The 15,088-nt window shown below is 31.6% G+C and overlaps 1 protein-coding gene and 1 long non-coding RNA gene across 4 annotated transcripts; both read left to right on the top strand.

The window, feature by feature from the left end:
* Positions 1-436: 436 nt before the first annotated feature.
* On the top strand, positions 437-3,953 carry LOC136276056 (uncharacterized). The gene is made up of 3 exons (XR_010714533.1): positions 437-508; positions 3,210-3,290; positions 3,364-3,953. It is a non-coding gene; the product is annotated as an uncharacterized lncRNA (long non-coding RNA).
* Positions 3,954-6,087: 2,134 nt separating this feature from the next.
* LOC105343259 (probable UDP-sugar transporter protein SLC35A4) lies at positions 6,088-14,813 on the top strand. 3 transcript variants are annotated; one of them, XM_066086826.1, is made up of 7 exons: positions 6,088-6,183; positions 9,674-9,732; positions 9,871-9,933; positions 10,118-10,259; positions 10,836-10,926; positions 11,566-11,633; positions 12,027-14,813. In XM_066086826.1, exons 1-7 carry the CDS (start codon positions 6,103-6,105, stop codon positions 12,219-12,221), a joined length of 699 nt encoding a protein of 232 aa, XP_065942898.1. In that variant the 5' UTR covers positions 6,088-6,102; the 3' UTR covers positions 12,222-14,813. The 3 variants fall into 3 exon arrangements, with proteins under 3 accessions (XP_065942898.1, XP_065942899.1, XP_065942900.1); XM_066086827.1 differs by lacking the exon at positions 6,088-6,183 and adding an exon at positions 6,253-6,306; XM_066086828.1 differs by lacking the exon at positions 6,088-6,183 and adding an exon at positions 7,708-8,538.
* Positions 14,814-15,088: the final 275 nt, after the last annotated feature.

Raw genomic sequence — 15,088 nt, 5'->3', positions numbered from 1 at the left:
TCTACCGATTTTTTTTTTTGGGGGGTGGGGGGGGGGGAGGGCTACAACTCCATAGGATCTCCGTAATAGGTGCAAGTGCAGGAGTGATTCACTCCCGCAACGATTTCGTCTCAAATCGTATATAAATGAAAATAACATCTGCATTTCTTAACTGAACCCAAATATTGAAGATGTCTATGGCATAAATTAATCCAAAAGTATCAGGTATAGTCCATATATCGGTTATTTTTCGTGTATGTCAACAACGCAAGTTGAATTTGTCCGCCATGTTTACTGACCTTGACCGGTTTTATTTTGGGAAAGCCAATGAGAATTTAGGAGCGGATCTTGAACTGAATATAGGAATTCCCCTGTTTTAAACATAATTAACGCGGAAAAATAAAGTTTAATCCGTAACATACTTTACATTATTTTTTTTCTTCGTATTCATCTTAGCGTTTGAGACTAGTGGCCGTTGACATACATTTTCAAAACAATATTTTACATTGAGCCAAAAATCTTTTCAGAGGTTAGTATAAAATAAATCTTTATATATATATTTATCCTTCGCTTGATGACCTGTTTTATACCTCTTTTTGGAACTATTGAGTGCTTTGGTTTAAACTGTTGTGCAAATTTGTAAGTTCTTTAACGTTATACATGTTTATACTATAGTGTTTAATTTTCTAAAGTGATCACCAATTTTATCGTTTGAGCTACAATAGGTTAATCCGAGATTCCTCTGACTCTAACCCCTGCTTTTATATTGTGACGTGCACGTCACAATATAAAAGCAGGGGTTAAAGTAAGCGGAATCTCGGATTACAATAGGTAAACGTTGGGACCGTTGGACCTAGCTGCAATAATGTAGCCTTCTACCGATTTTTTTTTTTGGGGGGTGGGGGGGGGGGGGGAGGGCTACAACTCCATAGGATCTCCGTAATAGGTGTAAGTGCAGGAGTGATTCACTCCCGCAACGATTTCGTCTCAAATCGTATATAAATGAAAATAACATCTGCATTTCTTAACTGAACCCAAATATTGAAGATGTCTATGGCATAAATTAATCCAAAAGTATCAGGTATAGTCCATATATCGGTTATTTTTCGTGTATGTCAACAACGCAAGTTGAATTTGTCCGCCATGTTTACTGACCTTGACCGGTTTTATTTTGGGAAAGCCAATGAGAATTTAGGAGCGGATCTTGAACTGAATATAGGAATTCCCCTGTTTTAAACATAATTAACGCGGTAAAAATGAATTTTCCATTATATACCATTTCCTTAAATGATGTTCTAGTGATAGAACGAGGTAAGATCGATTATTTACACTGACATTCACGTTATCAAGCCCATCAAAACTCCAAGCGTAAATCCCATAAAATCACGCGAGAACTGTCATGGCTGCTGAAAAAGACGACTGGTAAACACGCTGATGTGTTTTATCTGGTTTTGATTTATATACGGTAAGTTTGTTCAACCTGAATTAAAAAATCATTTTATCTAAAGGAAGTCAAATATAAAATCGATCTTTTCAGACCGAAGTCATTCGCATTAAAAAATTAATTTTGCACCATTACGGAGATCCTATGGAATTGTAGCCCTCTCCAGTAAACATCAGATATAAAAAATCAGAGAGGGCTACATTATTGCAGCTACGTTGGACCGAACGCAGATTTTTTTGGTTTGAAACACAGACAGTAGGATCCGCCTGCCTACTCAAATCATTTTACATGTTATAATGGCAACATCTTGATCTCGGTGTGAATTTAATATATTTTTCGAGGTTGGTTAGCATGTTTTGGAAAAAAGTCAGAGGCGAGTAAAGAGAGGATATCAGTAGTTAATTGCATGAAGAATTTAAGAATTTCATTAAGTAAAGTACTAATTTTTTCCACAGAATTTGTGAGTACACTAGGTTAATAAGTACAAAAACTAACAATTTTTTGGTGCACTGTAAATTGCAGTTTTTTACTATATTAATCAATTCCTTACCAAAGATAATATTGCAACACATCATAGAGATGGTGACATACTAAAACAGCCCAGCTTAAAAGGATAAAAAGCATTTCAGACTTTGCTTTTACCTTGACCTTTGACTTCAAACTTTCATACTGGGAGCTATAGTGCCACCCATAGTACAGGGAGATAATTTTATTGTTACCCAGAGAGTATGGTGTTTTGATTAGATTGTAAATTATGCTTTTGATGATCATTTTTGTTTGATGAGTTAGTATAAGTGTAAAAGTGATAATTTTCGGGTGGGAGAAATTTACACTAGTTACATGGTAAGCTTAAAACCGCATAAATATCCCTGTGCATATTGTAAAAAAATGTGTGGTATAAAATGACACATCCCTGTATTTAATACTCATACATATTGTTTGACTCCAAAAAATGTGTACTTTACTGCCAGCGCAATTTAAGACTGGGCAAATCCTATGTTACAAATAATATCTCTGTAAACACAACTGCAACTTTAAGACTGGGCAAATCCTATGTTACAAATAATATCTCTGTAAAAACAACTGCAACTTTAAGACTGGGCAAATCCAATGTTACAAATAATATCTCTGTAAACACAACTGCAACTGGGCAAATTTAAGACTGGGCGAAACTGTTTGCAAGTGCAGAAGAACAAAAATAACATGGGGTGAAAATAACCCTGTATACGGTAACCACTTTTACAGTAATCTGTAATTGAAAGAACAGTATGCTGGACTGCAGTCAGATGGTGCTGTACAAATCAAGCTGGAAATACAGTTTAGTATGAAGCAAGTGAATTGAAACTGTAACTACACAATAGTTTTTTACATACAGCAATGAAAGTTTTCCAGAACCAAGCCAAATCAGCCAATCAATATTCTTAAATAATGGAAAATATATATATAGTAAAGATGAAAAATGTGCATTTCCTTCACCAAATTTATTTACTGTCCCTCTTTTTATTTTTAATGCATGGTTTTATTATGGTAACATCTGTTACATATTACAAATAAATAGGAGTTCCAACCACTCTGTCAACCATTAATACTGGTATATCAAATCCATGGATATCTTTTATCTTTATGATCCCATAAAGTCTGACTGTAGTAATATTAAGTCAATGTATCTGTTGCCTGTAATAAAGTTTGTATAGGGATCATGCAACTCTTGCATGCATAAAGTTCAATCTCATTAATACACTGTACTTGTAATAATATATATATATATGATTATATTGTTCTTCAGACTCTTGCTGTTGTGATCCTATCAGCAGCACAAGATGGGGGTCTTAGGGACTATAGGCTGGGGTGTATTACTCAGCTCAAGGTGAGCACATAGATTTGTAAGTACCAGCAGTAGGTTTTTACTTTTCTCTATAGCAGGTACTAAATATTTTTAGCACAGTCAATGAAAAGTGTTGAAAAGATGAACTTCCTTCTTAAAGTGGGAGCAACGTGTGGACATGCATGTAACTTTGAAATGGAGCCGAGGAAAACATCTTAGAGCCAGTTTAACAGGACCTTGGACTTTTGGTAGGAGGTATCTAATCCTAGCTATCTTCTTCTTGCATCATAAGTTGAAATCGATGCTTGTCTCAAGCAGAATATGCACAGAACAACACTAGAGTAGGTCAAATATTGTGGATTTTAAAGAGCCATGACTTAAAGGCTTACTTTGAAAAAGACAGGCCTACATCACATTGATATTTGACACCACTACCTGAAGTCCAAACTCCTGTTGAAATGGCTCTATATGACATTCTTTACCATTAACTACCAGTCTGGCTAGTAATACTGATGTGTTTTATAAAAAATAAAACTAGGGTTATTTGTATTCATTAGGTAGATTGGATTGATCAATTACTGTAAAGGTAGCTGAAAGCTTTTACATCTAGTAGATTGTCTTTTATTACCGGGTATGTGGATGATGAACTCTTAATCTTATAATGGCATCCTATGGGTATTGGGTGGTCACTCCTTTAACTGCTTCTATTTCGATAAGAGGCAATTTATACTTCTCTCTAAATATATATCTTTTGAACTGAGAAAATTTTGCATCTCGGTATTTGATCTTTAGTCTAGAAGATATGACATTAACGACCTCCGATCCTTAGCAATGTTCGATAACTCTGAATTATCCTAATTCTTTTCATTTGTACCATAAATCTGCCTTTTATATAGACAAATTTATTTAGTGTTGTAGTGTTAGAATTACGCTCTGTTATTCAACGAACTGCCTGGCTTAGTAATTCCGCGAAGACCTACTTGGTAAAAAGGTTCAAGCCACGGTGCAGCGGTACAACGGTTCATTTGTTCTAATTTGATCTCATCTTGTTTAATTCAATCATATCCATTGTGGCCAAAATTGCAATTATGACTTGATCTATAGTCAGGTGCTCTATCATCTGAGTTATCTGGCGCCTGTGTTTGAATCGGTCTGACTGTCACAGATTATTGACCTCCTCAATGAAAAGAGCTCTGTTTAAAGATTTAGGAAAATATCAAATCAATCTGATTAAAATTAGATCCTCAGTCCACTCCTTTTTTTCTGTTGTCACTTCACGAGGATCTGAAGAAACCCAGCTTGAGGTCACCTTTGAACTTTGTTTAGACCAATCAAATTGTCAGTTTTATACCTCAGTTCCATGTTCTAGAAGTTATACCAATACAATCTTGGGATTCCTTGAGGATGTCTAATATCAACTTTTGCATGTCTTGAGCTCGCTGATACAGAAAGATTCGAGAACATGTGCCAATGCTCCATTTTTGTTCGTAATCCAAAAATACCTTTTCTAACATTTACTCATGATTGGCATAAATAACTCATGAATATTCATAAATCAAAGTTCACCAGGAGATGACCTGAAGCGGTATAAAAAAGGAGCAGATCAAAGATCTGATTTTAATCAGATTTACATACAAATTCTTAAGCTGAAATATTTGGAGTTTTTAAATATTTTATGGCCTAAAATATTATATGTAAAATGATATGGTACAGTACCGATCAGACCCAACTTAACAGAAAGTAAACCCCAACTAAACCATGGGTTTACTTTCTGGGTTTACTCTGGGTTTACTCCGAGTTTACTAGAGTGGACCCAGAGTAAACCAAAAGTAAACCCAGAGTGGACACAGAGAATAAACCTGGTCAGAAGTATACCCATGAAAGCAGACACTAACTGTGTATTCAGAATATACAAGGGGCAGGAATTACAGACAGTAGGATGGTAAGATAAAAGACGGGTCTACTTCACACTTCAGTGCATACAGTTGACCTCAAAAGCAATTTCCAAGTAAACACAGCCCAATGCAAGAGTATCAACCCAAATTAACCCTGAGTGGACTCAAATTTTCAAAAAGTAAATGCAGAGTAAACCCCAAAAGTAAATCCCGAGTTTAGTTGGGGTTTAATTACTATGGTGTTAGGTTGGGTCTGATCGGTACTGTAGATCAGATAAGTAATTTGTTGACCATCCAGCCTCCTTAAGATTAAGTACTTTGATTCAATCATGGCATGAGCATGGTTCAAGACACGTACCCTTTAATTTGATTGTCATCAAAGTTGTATGTACTGGTATTTCAGTTGAAACTGCTAGATTAGTGAATTTTAAAGCAATATGAGCTGTATTTTGTAGAATTTTATTTTGGTGCAAAAACCTGTTCACATTATAGGTCTGCATGTAACTTGAACTTTTATGATAAATAATATTGAACAATCATTAATTTTTGTCAAAAGAAAGATTTCTCTTCCAAGGAATATATAGCAAATCAATTTCTCTACAGGACAACAATAATTGTTCCGATTAAGGCTTCTTAACGGCTTCTCCCACAAAAATATGGTTAACAGAAATTTAAAAGCCATGATATTTTTTGTCATTTTAGTAGAAATTAACATTTTCGTAAAAATAAATATCAGCATGAAAACTGCAGCTCATATTGCTTTAAGTTAACAGCATTGATAATATCACATACATGTTTAAGGTCGATAAAGATTCAGTGCGATTCATTCCATGCATATATGTGTATATGTTTATTAGAATAAAGTATTAAAAAGGTGACATATAGCGGTTTAACCTCTAAATGTTATCAATATATTTTTTTCCATAGAATTTGAATGTTTTGATAAGCCTTTTATTGAAATGGAAGTTATAAAGTTATATTTTGTTTCATTAGATTTACAGCTGGCTTGTATACAGATTGGTATATTACACAGGCCATCGGTAGGTCAATAGCACAGTTTGTTTGCCTATTTTTAATTACCGTAGTATTTTTTAATAAATGTAATGATTTGCAGATAGCTTCAGGATAAGTAACCAATAATTAACAAAGTTGATATCATAATGGTAAGTTTGACAAGACATTAATGAAAGTAAACTGAACACACACACTTGGTATCTTTCCATAGAAAAGTAGAAATCTAATATCTCTTTATGTTGTATTAACACTTATTGGTATTAATATTCACTGTAGCTAGTGAGGCACAGAGCAATAGTTTTAACATATTACATTTTTAATTACTGGACCAGATATTAATTATTAATGAATTAGTTTAGAATAGTTTACATTTACCTGTTTTGGGGATACATGTAGCCATGTACTATGAGATTATTGAAAGGTTTCGAAAAAATCAGCAATATGTACATGTATATAGTAATGTATAGTGGAGAAGGAATAGTAGATGCTTATATATACATATTTTGGTAAGACAATTAGTGGTAACACTTACGGCATTTAAATGTAAGGTCCAAAAATATTAATGAATATTGTTTCTCAGGCATCGTTGCATTGTGTCAAATGCTGCAGCAGCAAATGCACTACAGTAAAACTCTGTTAAAGCGAAGTCCAAACGACCAATGGAATTACTTTGTTATATACATGATTCGTTAAATCTGTATAACGAATTCGTAATAATATCTATAGCGAATTCACAATACACATATTTTCTTTTAATTGAGGCTTAAAATAAAAATTCATTACTTTGATAACTTTAATGATTTGATTGTAAATAGAAATCAAAGTACTGAAGTATTGACGGGAGTTGATTTTATCGATTATCATTTTAAAATCAACTTATTTTGCATGGCAATTATATATAGTTTCTAGTCTGTATTCGAATTGCGCACTTTTTTATAATATGAATTTTTAGACTTTTCAAACAAGAATTTTGAGAAACCCCATATGAATCATGTTGTGTAATATTTAAAGATAGATTTCAAACTATGTATTAGTAATCAAAACAATTCTAAAAATTGTATGGATCCAAGCACTATTGATATCAAACTCTAGTCTCGTTTAACCAGACGCTCGACTGTCTCCGTTAATCTCCAAAAACCAAGAGAGCCTCTCTGCTTCATGGAGATTTACGGAGACAGCCGAGCGTTTGTTTGAAAGAGACTATATTAAACTTTGGCGAAGGAATACATGAGACTACAAAAATATCTAAATTGTTCGTATTAAATAAAATCTCACTATTTTCAAAGTTTTAATAGATAAGTTTTCTTGAAAAACATTGCTTCAGCATACATTACATCGAATTTTTCTATTATTTTCAAGAACTAAGTCTTGTCAGCGGTGATGATTTGTGCTTAGGTCCAAACACTGTTTCACTTTCGGTTTGCCAGAATAACTGCATAGGAGAGTTGATTAAAATCAACTCCCAAAAATTAAATGAAAATAAATTCATTTAAACTATTTTATTAATAGGTAGTGTAACCTTTTTTAAACTGTAAAGAAATTATTTGTAAAGGTGTTAAATTTCATTATTATTCACCTTTACGGGACTCAAAATCAGTTCGCTATATCTGTAAATTCGTTATATCCAAATTCATTATAACTGTACAGTTTTGCAAAGATTCTTTAAGAATTTTACTGGGGATTCCAAGAAACTTCACTGTGTCCGAAAATTCGCTATATCCTTGTTCGTACTAAACAAGTTTTACTGTATAAAAGATCCATTGTAGATAAGTTTTGTCTCAGTAAATGGTGTTTTTAATATCTATTCGTGTTTCAGATATGTAGATTAAAAGATTTATAAAATATTTTGTGTTTACAAAGCTATGCCACTGATTATAACTCTGATTGAAGTCCAAATAAATTTGACAAAAGTTTAGGGAATACCCAATCATTCTTTGAGTATTATGTGATCAAATATGGTCGGGGTGATCAAATCAAATAAAGCCTGACGGGTTTATCATAGATTTGATCATCAAAGAATGATTCCTTATTGATTATATTTATATAAATTTCAGCAATTGTATGATTTAATATTAAAATAGTCATTGATGAAATGTATTGGACCATACATTACAAAATTGATTCGTAATGTTGTCACAAAGACAGTGGAAAGTGTACTAGTAAAAATAATATATTCAGCATGACAGTTTTGTTAATTATTATCACACATTCAGAAATGCATACGTATGAGATGTCAGTTAATTGAGGCAAAGCTGTTAACTGTGTGTTCCATATAAACTGAATAGTCAAAAAATGAGATATACAATACTGATCTTAAATCGTACATGATTATTTCAGCAGCTCTGTGTTCTCTTCATTAGATGACCATGATTAGTTCTTAGGTAATTGTTTGAAGTCGTATTGACATATACCGGTGCCTGATTTGTATTAACACTTTTCTCTGTGTCCTTTAATAATGCACTCCCTCCCTTTAGTATCGTTGTATAAAAACTTTCCATCTATCATTTTTTACAGCCATATATGAAATATGTACCATTTTAAACATCTTAATTATGTTGCTACTAAAATTCTGTCACTGAAAAGTTCATGCAGAAATGAGCATTATTGGTAGTTTCATATAAGGAAAGACACTGTGAACCAATTTTCATTTGTAACAACTTCATTTTGCGATTTACCAGACATAATGTGGTTTGCGGAGATTCAAGATATAAATTTTCTGAAAAATTAGAAGAAAGTAAGAAGAGACATTTGATATTGGGTTTGCAGTGAAAAATATTTGTGACATCTAGACTCTTGCAAATATTCCGAAAATCTCTTGCACATGAATAAGAATTGGTCTACAGTACATGTATATATTATGTAAATGTAAAAATATATATGCAAGAACAGAAATTTTCAGATATTTTCTGTCTCTGTCGGTAGCTTATACAGTACTATAGCTGGCACTCTTAGACATTTTAGCATATTGGGACTTTGATTTTTAAACCCTTTTTGCAACCCTTTGTGTATCTGTAAGAACATCCAAAATATGATTATTTTACAAACTACATTGTATTAACAAACTTAAGGTGTTTTTTGGTTTTTTACCTACCAATTGCAATAATTTTTTTCTGCCAATATTGATTATTCTTTTACTTTTAATGCTTCACATGTATAAAATATCTATTTAGGACTATATCATGTGTATTACTGTATGAAATCTATTTTTATGTTGCTTTTCAATGAAATGCTTTCATTGGTATATAAATTTTTAGCTCAAATTATCTGTCCTATTTTATGTCAATTAAATACTGAAAAATAATTGTTTTCTCAAATTGCAATGTTTGATTTTTATATTGTAAAAGGGAAAATCTGCAATGATTGTATTACTGTTTCTTTGATTTTTCAGTTTAGAAAATTAGCAACAATTTCCTGGGTTTTTTTTTTAAATTCATATTGCATGCAATTTATATTAATTCCATATCACACCAGTAATAAGATGATGCTATGTTTGATCATATGGTTTATTTTACCCAGGTTTTAAGCAATTTAAAGATAGGCATAACAGCTGTCCTTTATTGGAGCTTTTTAAAAAGGTAGGTGATTCAAATACACATGTACAAAGTTAATTGGAAAATGATTTGATTCCGATGATGGATATAAGTTGATGTTTTGATATAGATATGGACATTATTTTAATATCAATATTTTCTCTGGTATATATCATTATATAGGCCTCTGACAGTCCGCCAGTGGATAGCAATAGGAATTTTAACAATGGCTGGAACCATTGATAGGTAATAGGTGGTTTCCATTTATAATTATACTTTAGACACTATTAATTTACAATGAAAGTAAGTTTTCATCGATATTCTGACACTTATGCATCTGTGCATGGTTACTCTGCAATAAAATCAACCTCAACGTATACTTTTAAAGCAACTGTAGAATTGATGCATCGTTGATGTGTATATTTTGTAGTTACGGAAGCTATGTATCTAAGGGCAAGGAATTCTCTGAGCTTTACGTGACAATGACAGGCCTACTGATGATTGCGGCACAGTGTACAGTGTCGGGGATGGCGTCTGTGTATGCAGAGTATATCCTTAAAAAACAGCAAGAGGTGACTTATTTTAATGTACATGTATATTGACCATGTCAATTCATTGTTTAATGTTTGCAGTACATGTGTACTACTGGTTACATGAACATGGTTTTTTTTGGCAATAAAAAACCTAACTATTATGTAATAGGTATTATTTCAAATGTTTTGTCTTTCATATTTTGATATAAACTGCGTTGAGAGGGGGAATAACTCAATATCCAAGTAGAAAATTGAGTTATTGTCCTTTCCAATAGTTAAACCTAGGGCAGTTTAAATTATATTTGTGAATCCTTTTTTTTACAGCCCTTGACATTTTTCCTGATTTTTTAAGATAAACAAATGTGTGTAATAAGGAAAATATGAAATATATTGCAATTACTTGATTCATTAATGAATCTATTTGTTCTTTTTATATTCCAAAACATTAACACTTTCTTCAGAGGGTTAATTTGCAAAAATTTGGAGTATATGCTTGTGTTTGGCAATTTTTGAAACTGGATGCTGCAAAAGTTTATATATTAATTGGATCAATGATTTCACAATTAAAGCATATCAATTTCATCTGTTTTGACAAATCTATAAAATTTGTTTCAGATGTCCCTTCATTTTCAAAACCTCATGTTGTACACTTGGCTGATCTTCATCAACATTATATTCTGGATTTTTGAAGAAGTCAGAGATGAAGGTACATGTGCTGGTTCTAGAATTTTTCCTGTGATTAAAATAAAACTTCTTAATTGGTTATCTTGAAAATTTCATTAGCTAAAAATTTAACCCATTGTTTAGTTTGTCGAAAATCTAACCAGTTTCTCCCTATATGTAATGTTTAATGTACCAATACATTGTAGCTTCTGTATGAGACTGTATCATAAGTCATTGAATATCTTGAAGTTTTACTTGGTCCTGTTAACTTTGGAACGACTAGGTTTAACTTTATTAAACTCCTTTTGCTAGCCATTGTTGTTAATATGCTTCCTGTTTTTTCGTGATCAATCATAAATCTTTCTCCTCTTCATGAAGAGGAGAAAGATTTAATATTTACTCATGGCAGTTAACAATGAATTTAACCAAACTGGGTTGCATTTAAAAAAAGATATTAGTACAAACTTCAAATTAAGTTGTAAATCCTCATAAAACAAAATCTATATGAAGCCATTATTTTCCTACCTACTGGTATTCAAATGAAATACCGGTGATTGAAGGTAATTTCAATCCATAACAGCTCTTTCAATTTTAAGTATGAAAGCCATCATGTTTGCAGAAGTTTGCAAGTTCATTGTTAAAAAAGGTCTTAGACTAGATCTATATTTTTGGTATATTACAGAGAATGTTACAAGGTTTCAACTGTTCAGAGGATACTCCTTGACAACCTGGATGATTGTTGTTACTCAGGTAAGCATACTAATGGACATCCTTACACTGCATGTATATTCATTCTATCTGATTTTAGATAGGTATTCATTACATAATTATGGCTAAATCCTTAATATATGTACATACTACATACACATGTATATGTATACATGTACATGAATAGTTTATAACAGAGAACCATGAATATTTAATCAATGAAAAACTTATTGGATTTGGATCAGCACTCAAAAAAAATAAATAGAAGGATAATGATCATTGATGTTTAAAGTTTATCTTATTCGATGAAAATTTTTTTGATTAAAAACTAAAACCAAGATGAAAAGAGATGTTTTAAGTTTATGTTGTATTAATAATGAACATTCAATCGACATTTAAAATTGAGATGAAAATTTTTTTTATTGATGTTTGTAGGTTTATGTTGGAATAGCCATGTCGGTCATCTTGAAGCACGCCAGCAACATTACGCGGCTGTTTGTGGTCTCCTCCTCTCTGAGCGTCACCACCATTCTCTCCGTCCTGGTGTTCGGCTTACACCTGAATTCATTCTTCTTCACCTCCCTGGGGCTATTGCTACTTGCTCTCTATCTCTTCCATGGTGCCAGATAATGTCTGGTGGTTGAGTAATTTGTGAAGCTGCCGTTCAGGATGAACTGTTGTTAGAGATCATATGAATGCATTTAAGAAAAGAGGTTTGTCTGTTAAACTTTCGAGCAGATTTTTTTTTTATCTTAACATGATGTATTTATACATGTAATAGATTTTCAAATTATATTGGGGTAAATCATTATTGTGAGAAGATGACTATATTAACTTATTTGACAGGGTTTTTTGCACTTTGCATTCCAGTTTTACCCCACTTGTTTTTGGTGCTTTTATTCTGTTATTTGTACTTGCCAATATCTATTGTTATTTTGTTGTTTTGATTGTTATTTTGTAGGATGTGTTAAAATATATGAAGATACATGTATATGTTTACACTTTTGTTTACAGTTTCAGTATTTTACTGGTACATGCATTAATTACAAAGGGTGCTTTTTTTTTGGCAAGTGAATTTGAAACCCTTGAATTAAGGGGAATTAGAATCCATTTTTTCAATTCACATTGTCTTATTAAAGTATTGAATCAAAATCATGAATAATATATTCTTCATATAAACATGCACAGTACAGTACAACCTTGTTTGGTAGATACCCGGATATAGCAAATTCACCAATATACCTTCTACATTGTGCCATAGTGAATTAAGTTATGTACGGTCCTTTGCAGAATTTTAAACAAATCCTTGTAAAATTTAATGTTAATATTGAAACTGATTAATGAATTTGCAGATGTAGCCAATTAATTTTGTGACCTACATGTAGCTGAAAGGGTGAAATACAGCGAAGTTTATTTTATACCTTTTGTTGTTGTTTTTTAAAAATGTTTATAATACCAACCAACTGAAATGATTGACAGAATTTGTTTCTACATTGATTCCCTATAAATACTGCTAAATGGCTCAAAGGAGATTTTTTTTACTTACTAGTTGCTCCTGAACCAAAAGTCCTACAGAATAATAAACCGAATTAAGGATTCTATTGAGGACGATATGCATGTACATAAAATCCATCTGTTTTAAGGATTATTTGTTTTTCATATGAAACAGTATTTTTGTTATTGCTTTACTAGCATTTTTATTAGTGTGTCTATCGTTTTATTAGTGTATTGTTTTTAGATGTTTTCAATTCCTCCTGTGCACATGTACCCGTTAGACATACATTGCACATGAACTGAAATGTGTATATATCTTTGTACAAATTTACTTGCGTTTTAGTGTTTCTTAAATGATTAGAAATTGAAAGAATCAAAATTTAACCCACTTAATTTGTGAAAATTGTATTTTTTATTAATGAAATCTGTTTTCATGCAGTCTTCCAGACCAAAGCAGAAAAGAAATAACATGTATCTTTTTTTATTATTGTATATGATGCTTCATTAACCGTTTTAACGTGAGTTCAGAATTTTTTAAATTGCTATTTTTTTGCTTAATTATATGTTTAATATATGTTTGTGTGTTTTGTACTTGTGTGTTGGTGTTGGTTTTTTTTACCAATACAACATGTCAGTTGGTTTTTTTTTATTTAAAATTTTTTAATTTTGTTTAATGGTTTAATTTCCTTGATATACATATGTTTAGATTTATAAAAACATATTTTGAATCAAAAGTAAGACAATTAACAGATTAGATCAAATACATATCATGGTATCAGTCAGAGGTACATGTATTACCGGTATGTTAAATGCATACTGTGAGTATTCCATTGATGATTTCAGAAATATTTTCTAGTAAGAAGCTTTTTTATCAAAACATAAGACTTGTCAAAACTTCCAAGTGCCATAACCCACAATTTTTTTTTTTGGCTGGTTTTCCTCGAGTGGTTTTGGGGGAAAGGGGGTTATGCTTAGTAGTCTTTTTTTCACTCAGTAATGAGTCTGTCTATTATCAGTTCAAAAAACTTAAACAAACTCCAAACTGGTACAGTTTAGTGCTTAAAATTTTCTGTAATAATAGTGGGAGCTTTAAGTTTTAAGGAGAGGGAATGAGGATGATTTGTTTGAATAAACGAACTCTGAATTAAAACATAAATTTAATCAAAGTGCATAATATAAAACCACTTTGTGTGCCATATAGAAAAGAGTGCAATAAACAAAAATGCCTGGCATCTTCATGCATTACAAAAATTATAAAGATATAATATACCAAGTACACATAATTTTATATATCGTAAAGTTACATGTATTTGTGAACATGTGCTGTATACCGGTATTATATACATGTATAGGTTATGATTTTGTTGTTAAATGTTTTGCTTAAGATAATTTAAAATTATTTCTTCTTTAAATTACTTGTTTTAGGTTTTAGTTTTCTTTACATACTACATGTAGTAATGTACTATATTGGTTAATATTTATAGGGCTTTTCAAAAATATACAAATTTGCTGCTCTGCGTGCATTAGGGTGCCAAAACAAGTCAAAAGTGTTATCAAACTTGTGTTGTTACTTAAACTTAAAGTTTTATAACTATCTATCAAAAATTTAATTAATGTGAAGTATTTTACATTTTGTATACCAATATTGTTAATATGTTTATTGTAATAGTTTTTTGTTTTACTATTACCTGTAAATGTTTTCTGTATACATTAAAGATCAATCACATGTATTTTATTAATAGTATTTTTTGGGAGTTGATTTTAATCAACTCTCCTATGCATGTACTCAGACAAACCGAAAGTGAAACAGTGTTTGGACCTCAGCACAAATCATTCCTGCTGACAAGACTTAGTTCTTGAAAATAATTGATGAATTCGATGTAATGTATGCTAAAGGATTGTTTTTCAAGGAAACTTATTTATAAATACCTTGAAAATAGTCAGATTTTAATTGGTACGAACAATTTAAATATTTTTTGTAGTCATACATGTATGTATTCCTA

Source organism: Magallana gigas, chromosome 6 (assembly GCF_963853765.1).
Source record: "Magallana gigas chromosome 6, xbMagGiga1.1, whole genome shotgun sequence".
In the NCBI taxonomy this organism is placed as follows: domain Eukaryota; kingdom Metazoa; phylum Mollusca; class Bivalvia; order Ostreida; family Ostreidae; genus Magallana; species Magallana gigas.
The sequence above is the reverse complement of the archived record's forward strand: the minus strand, read 5'-3'. Positions and strand labels throughout refer to the sequence as shown.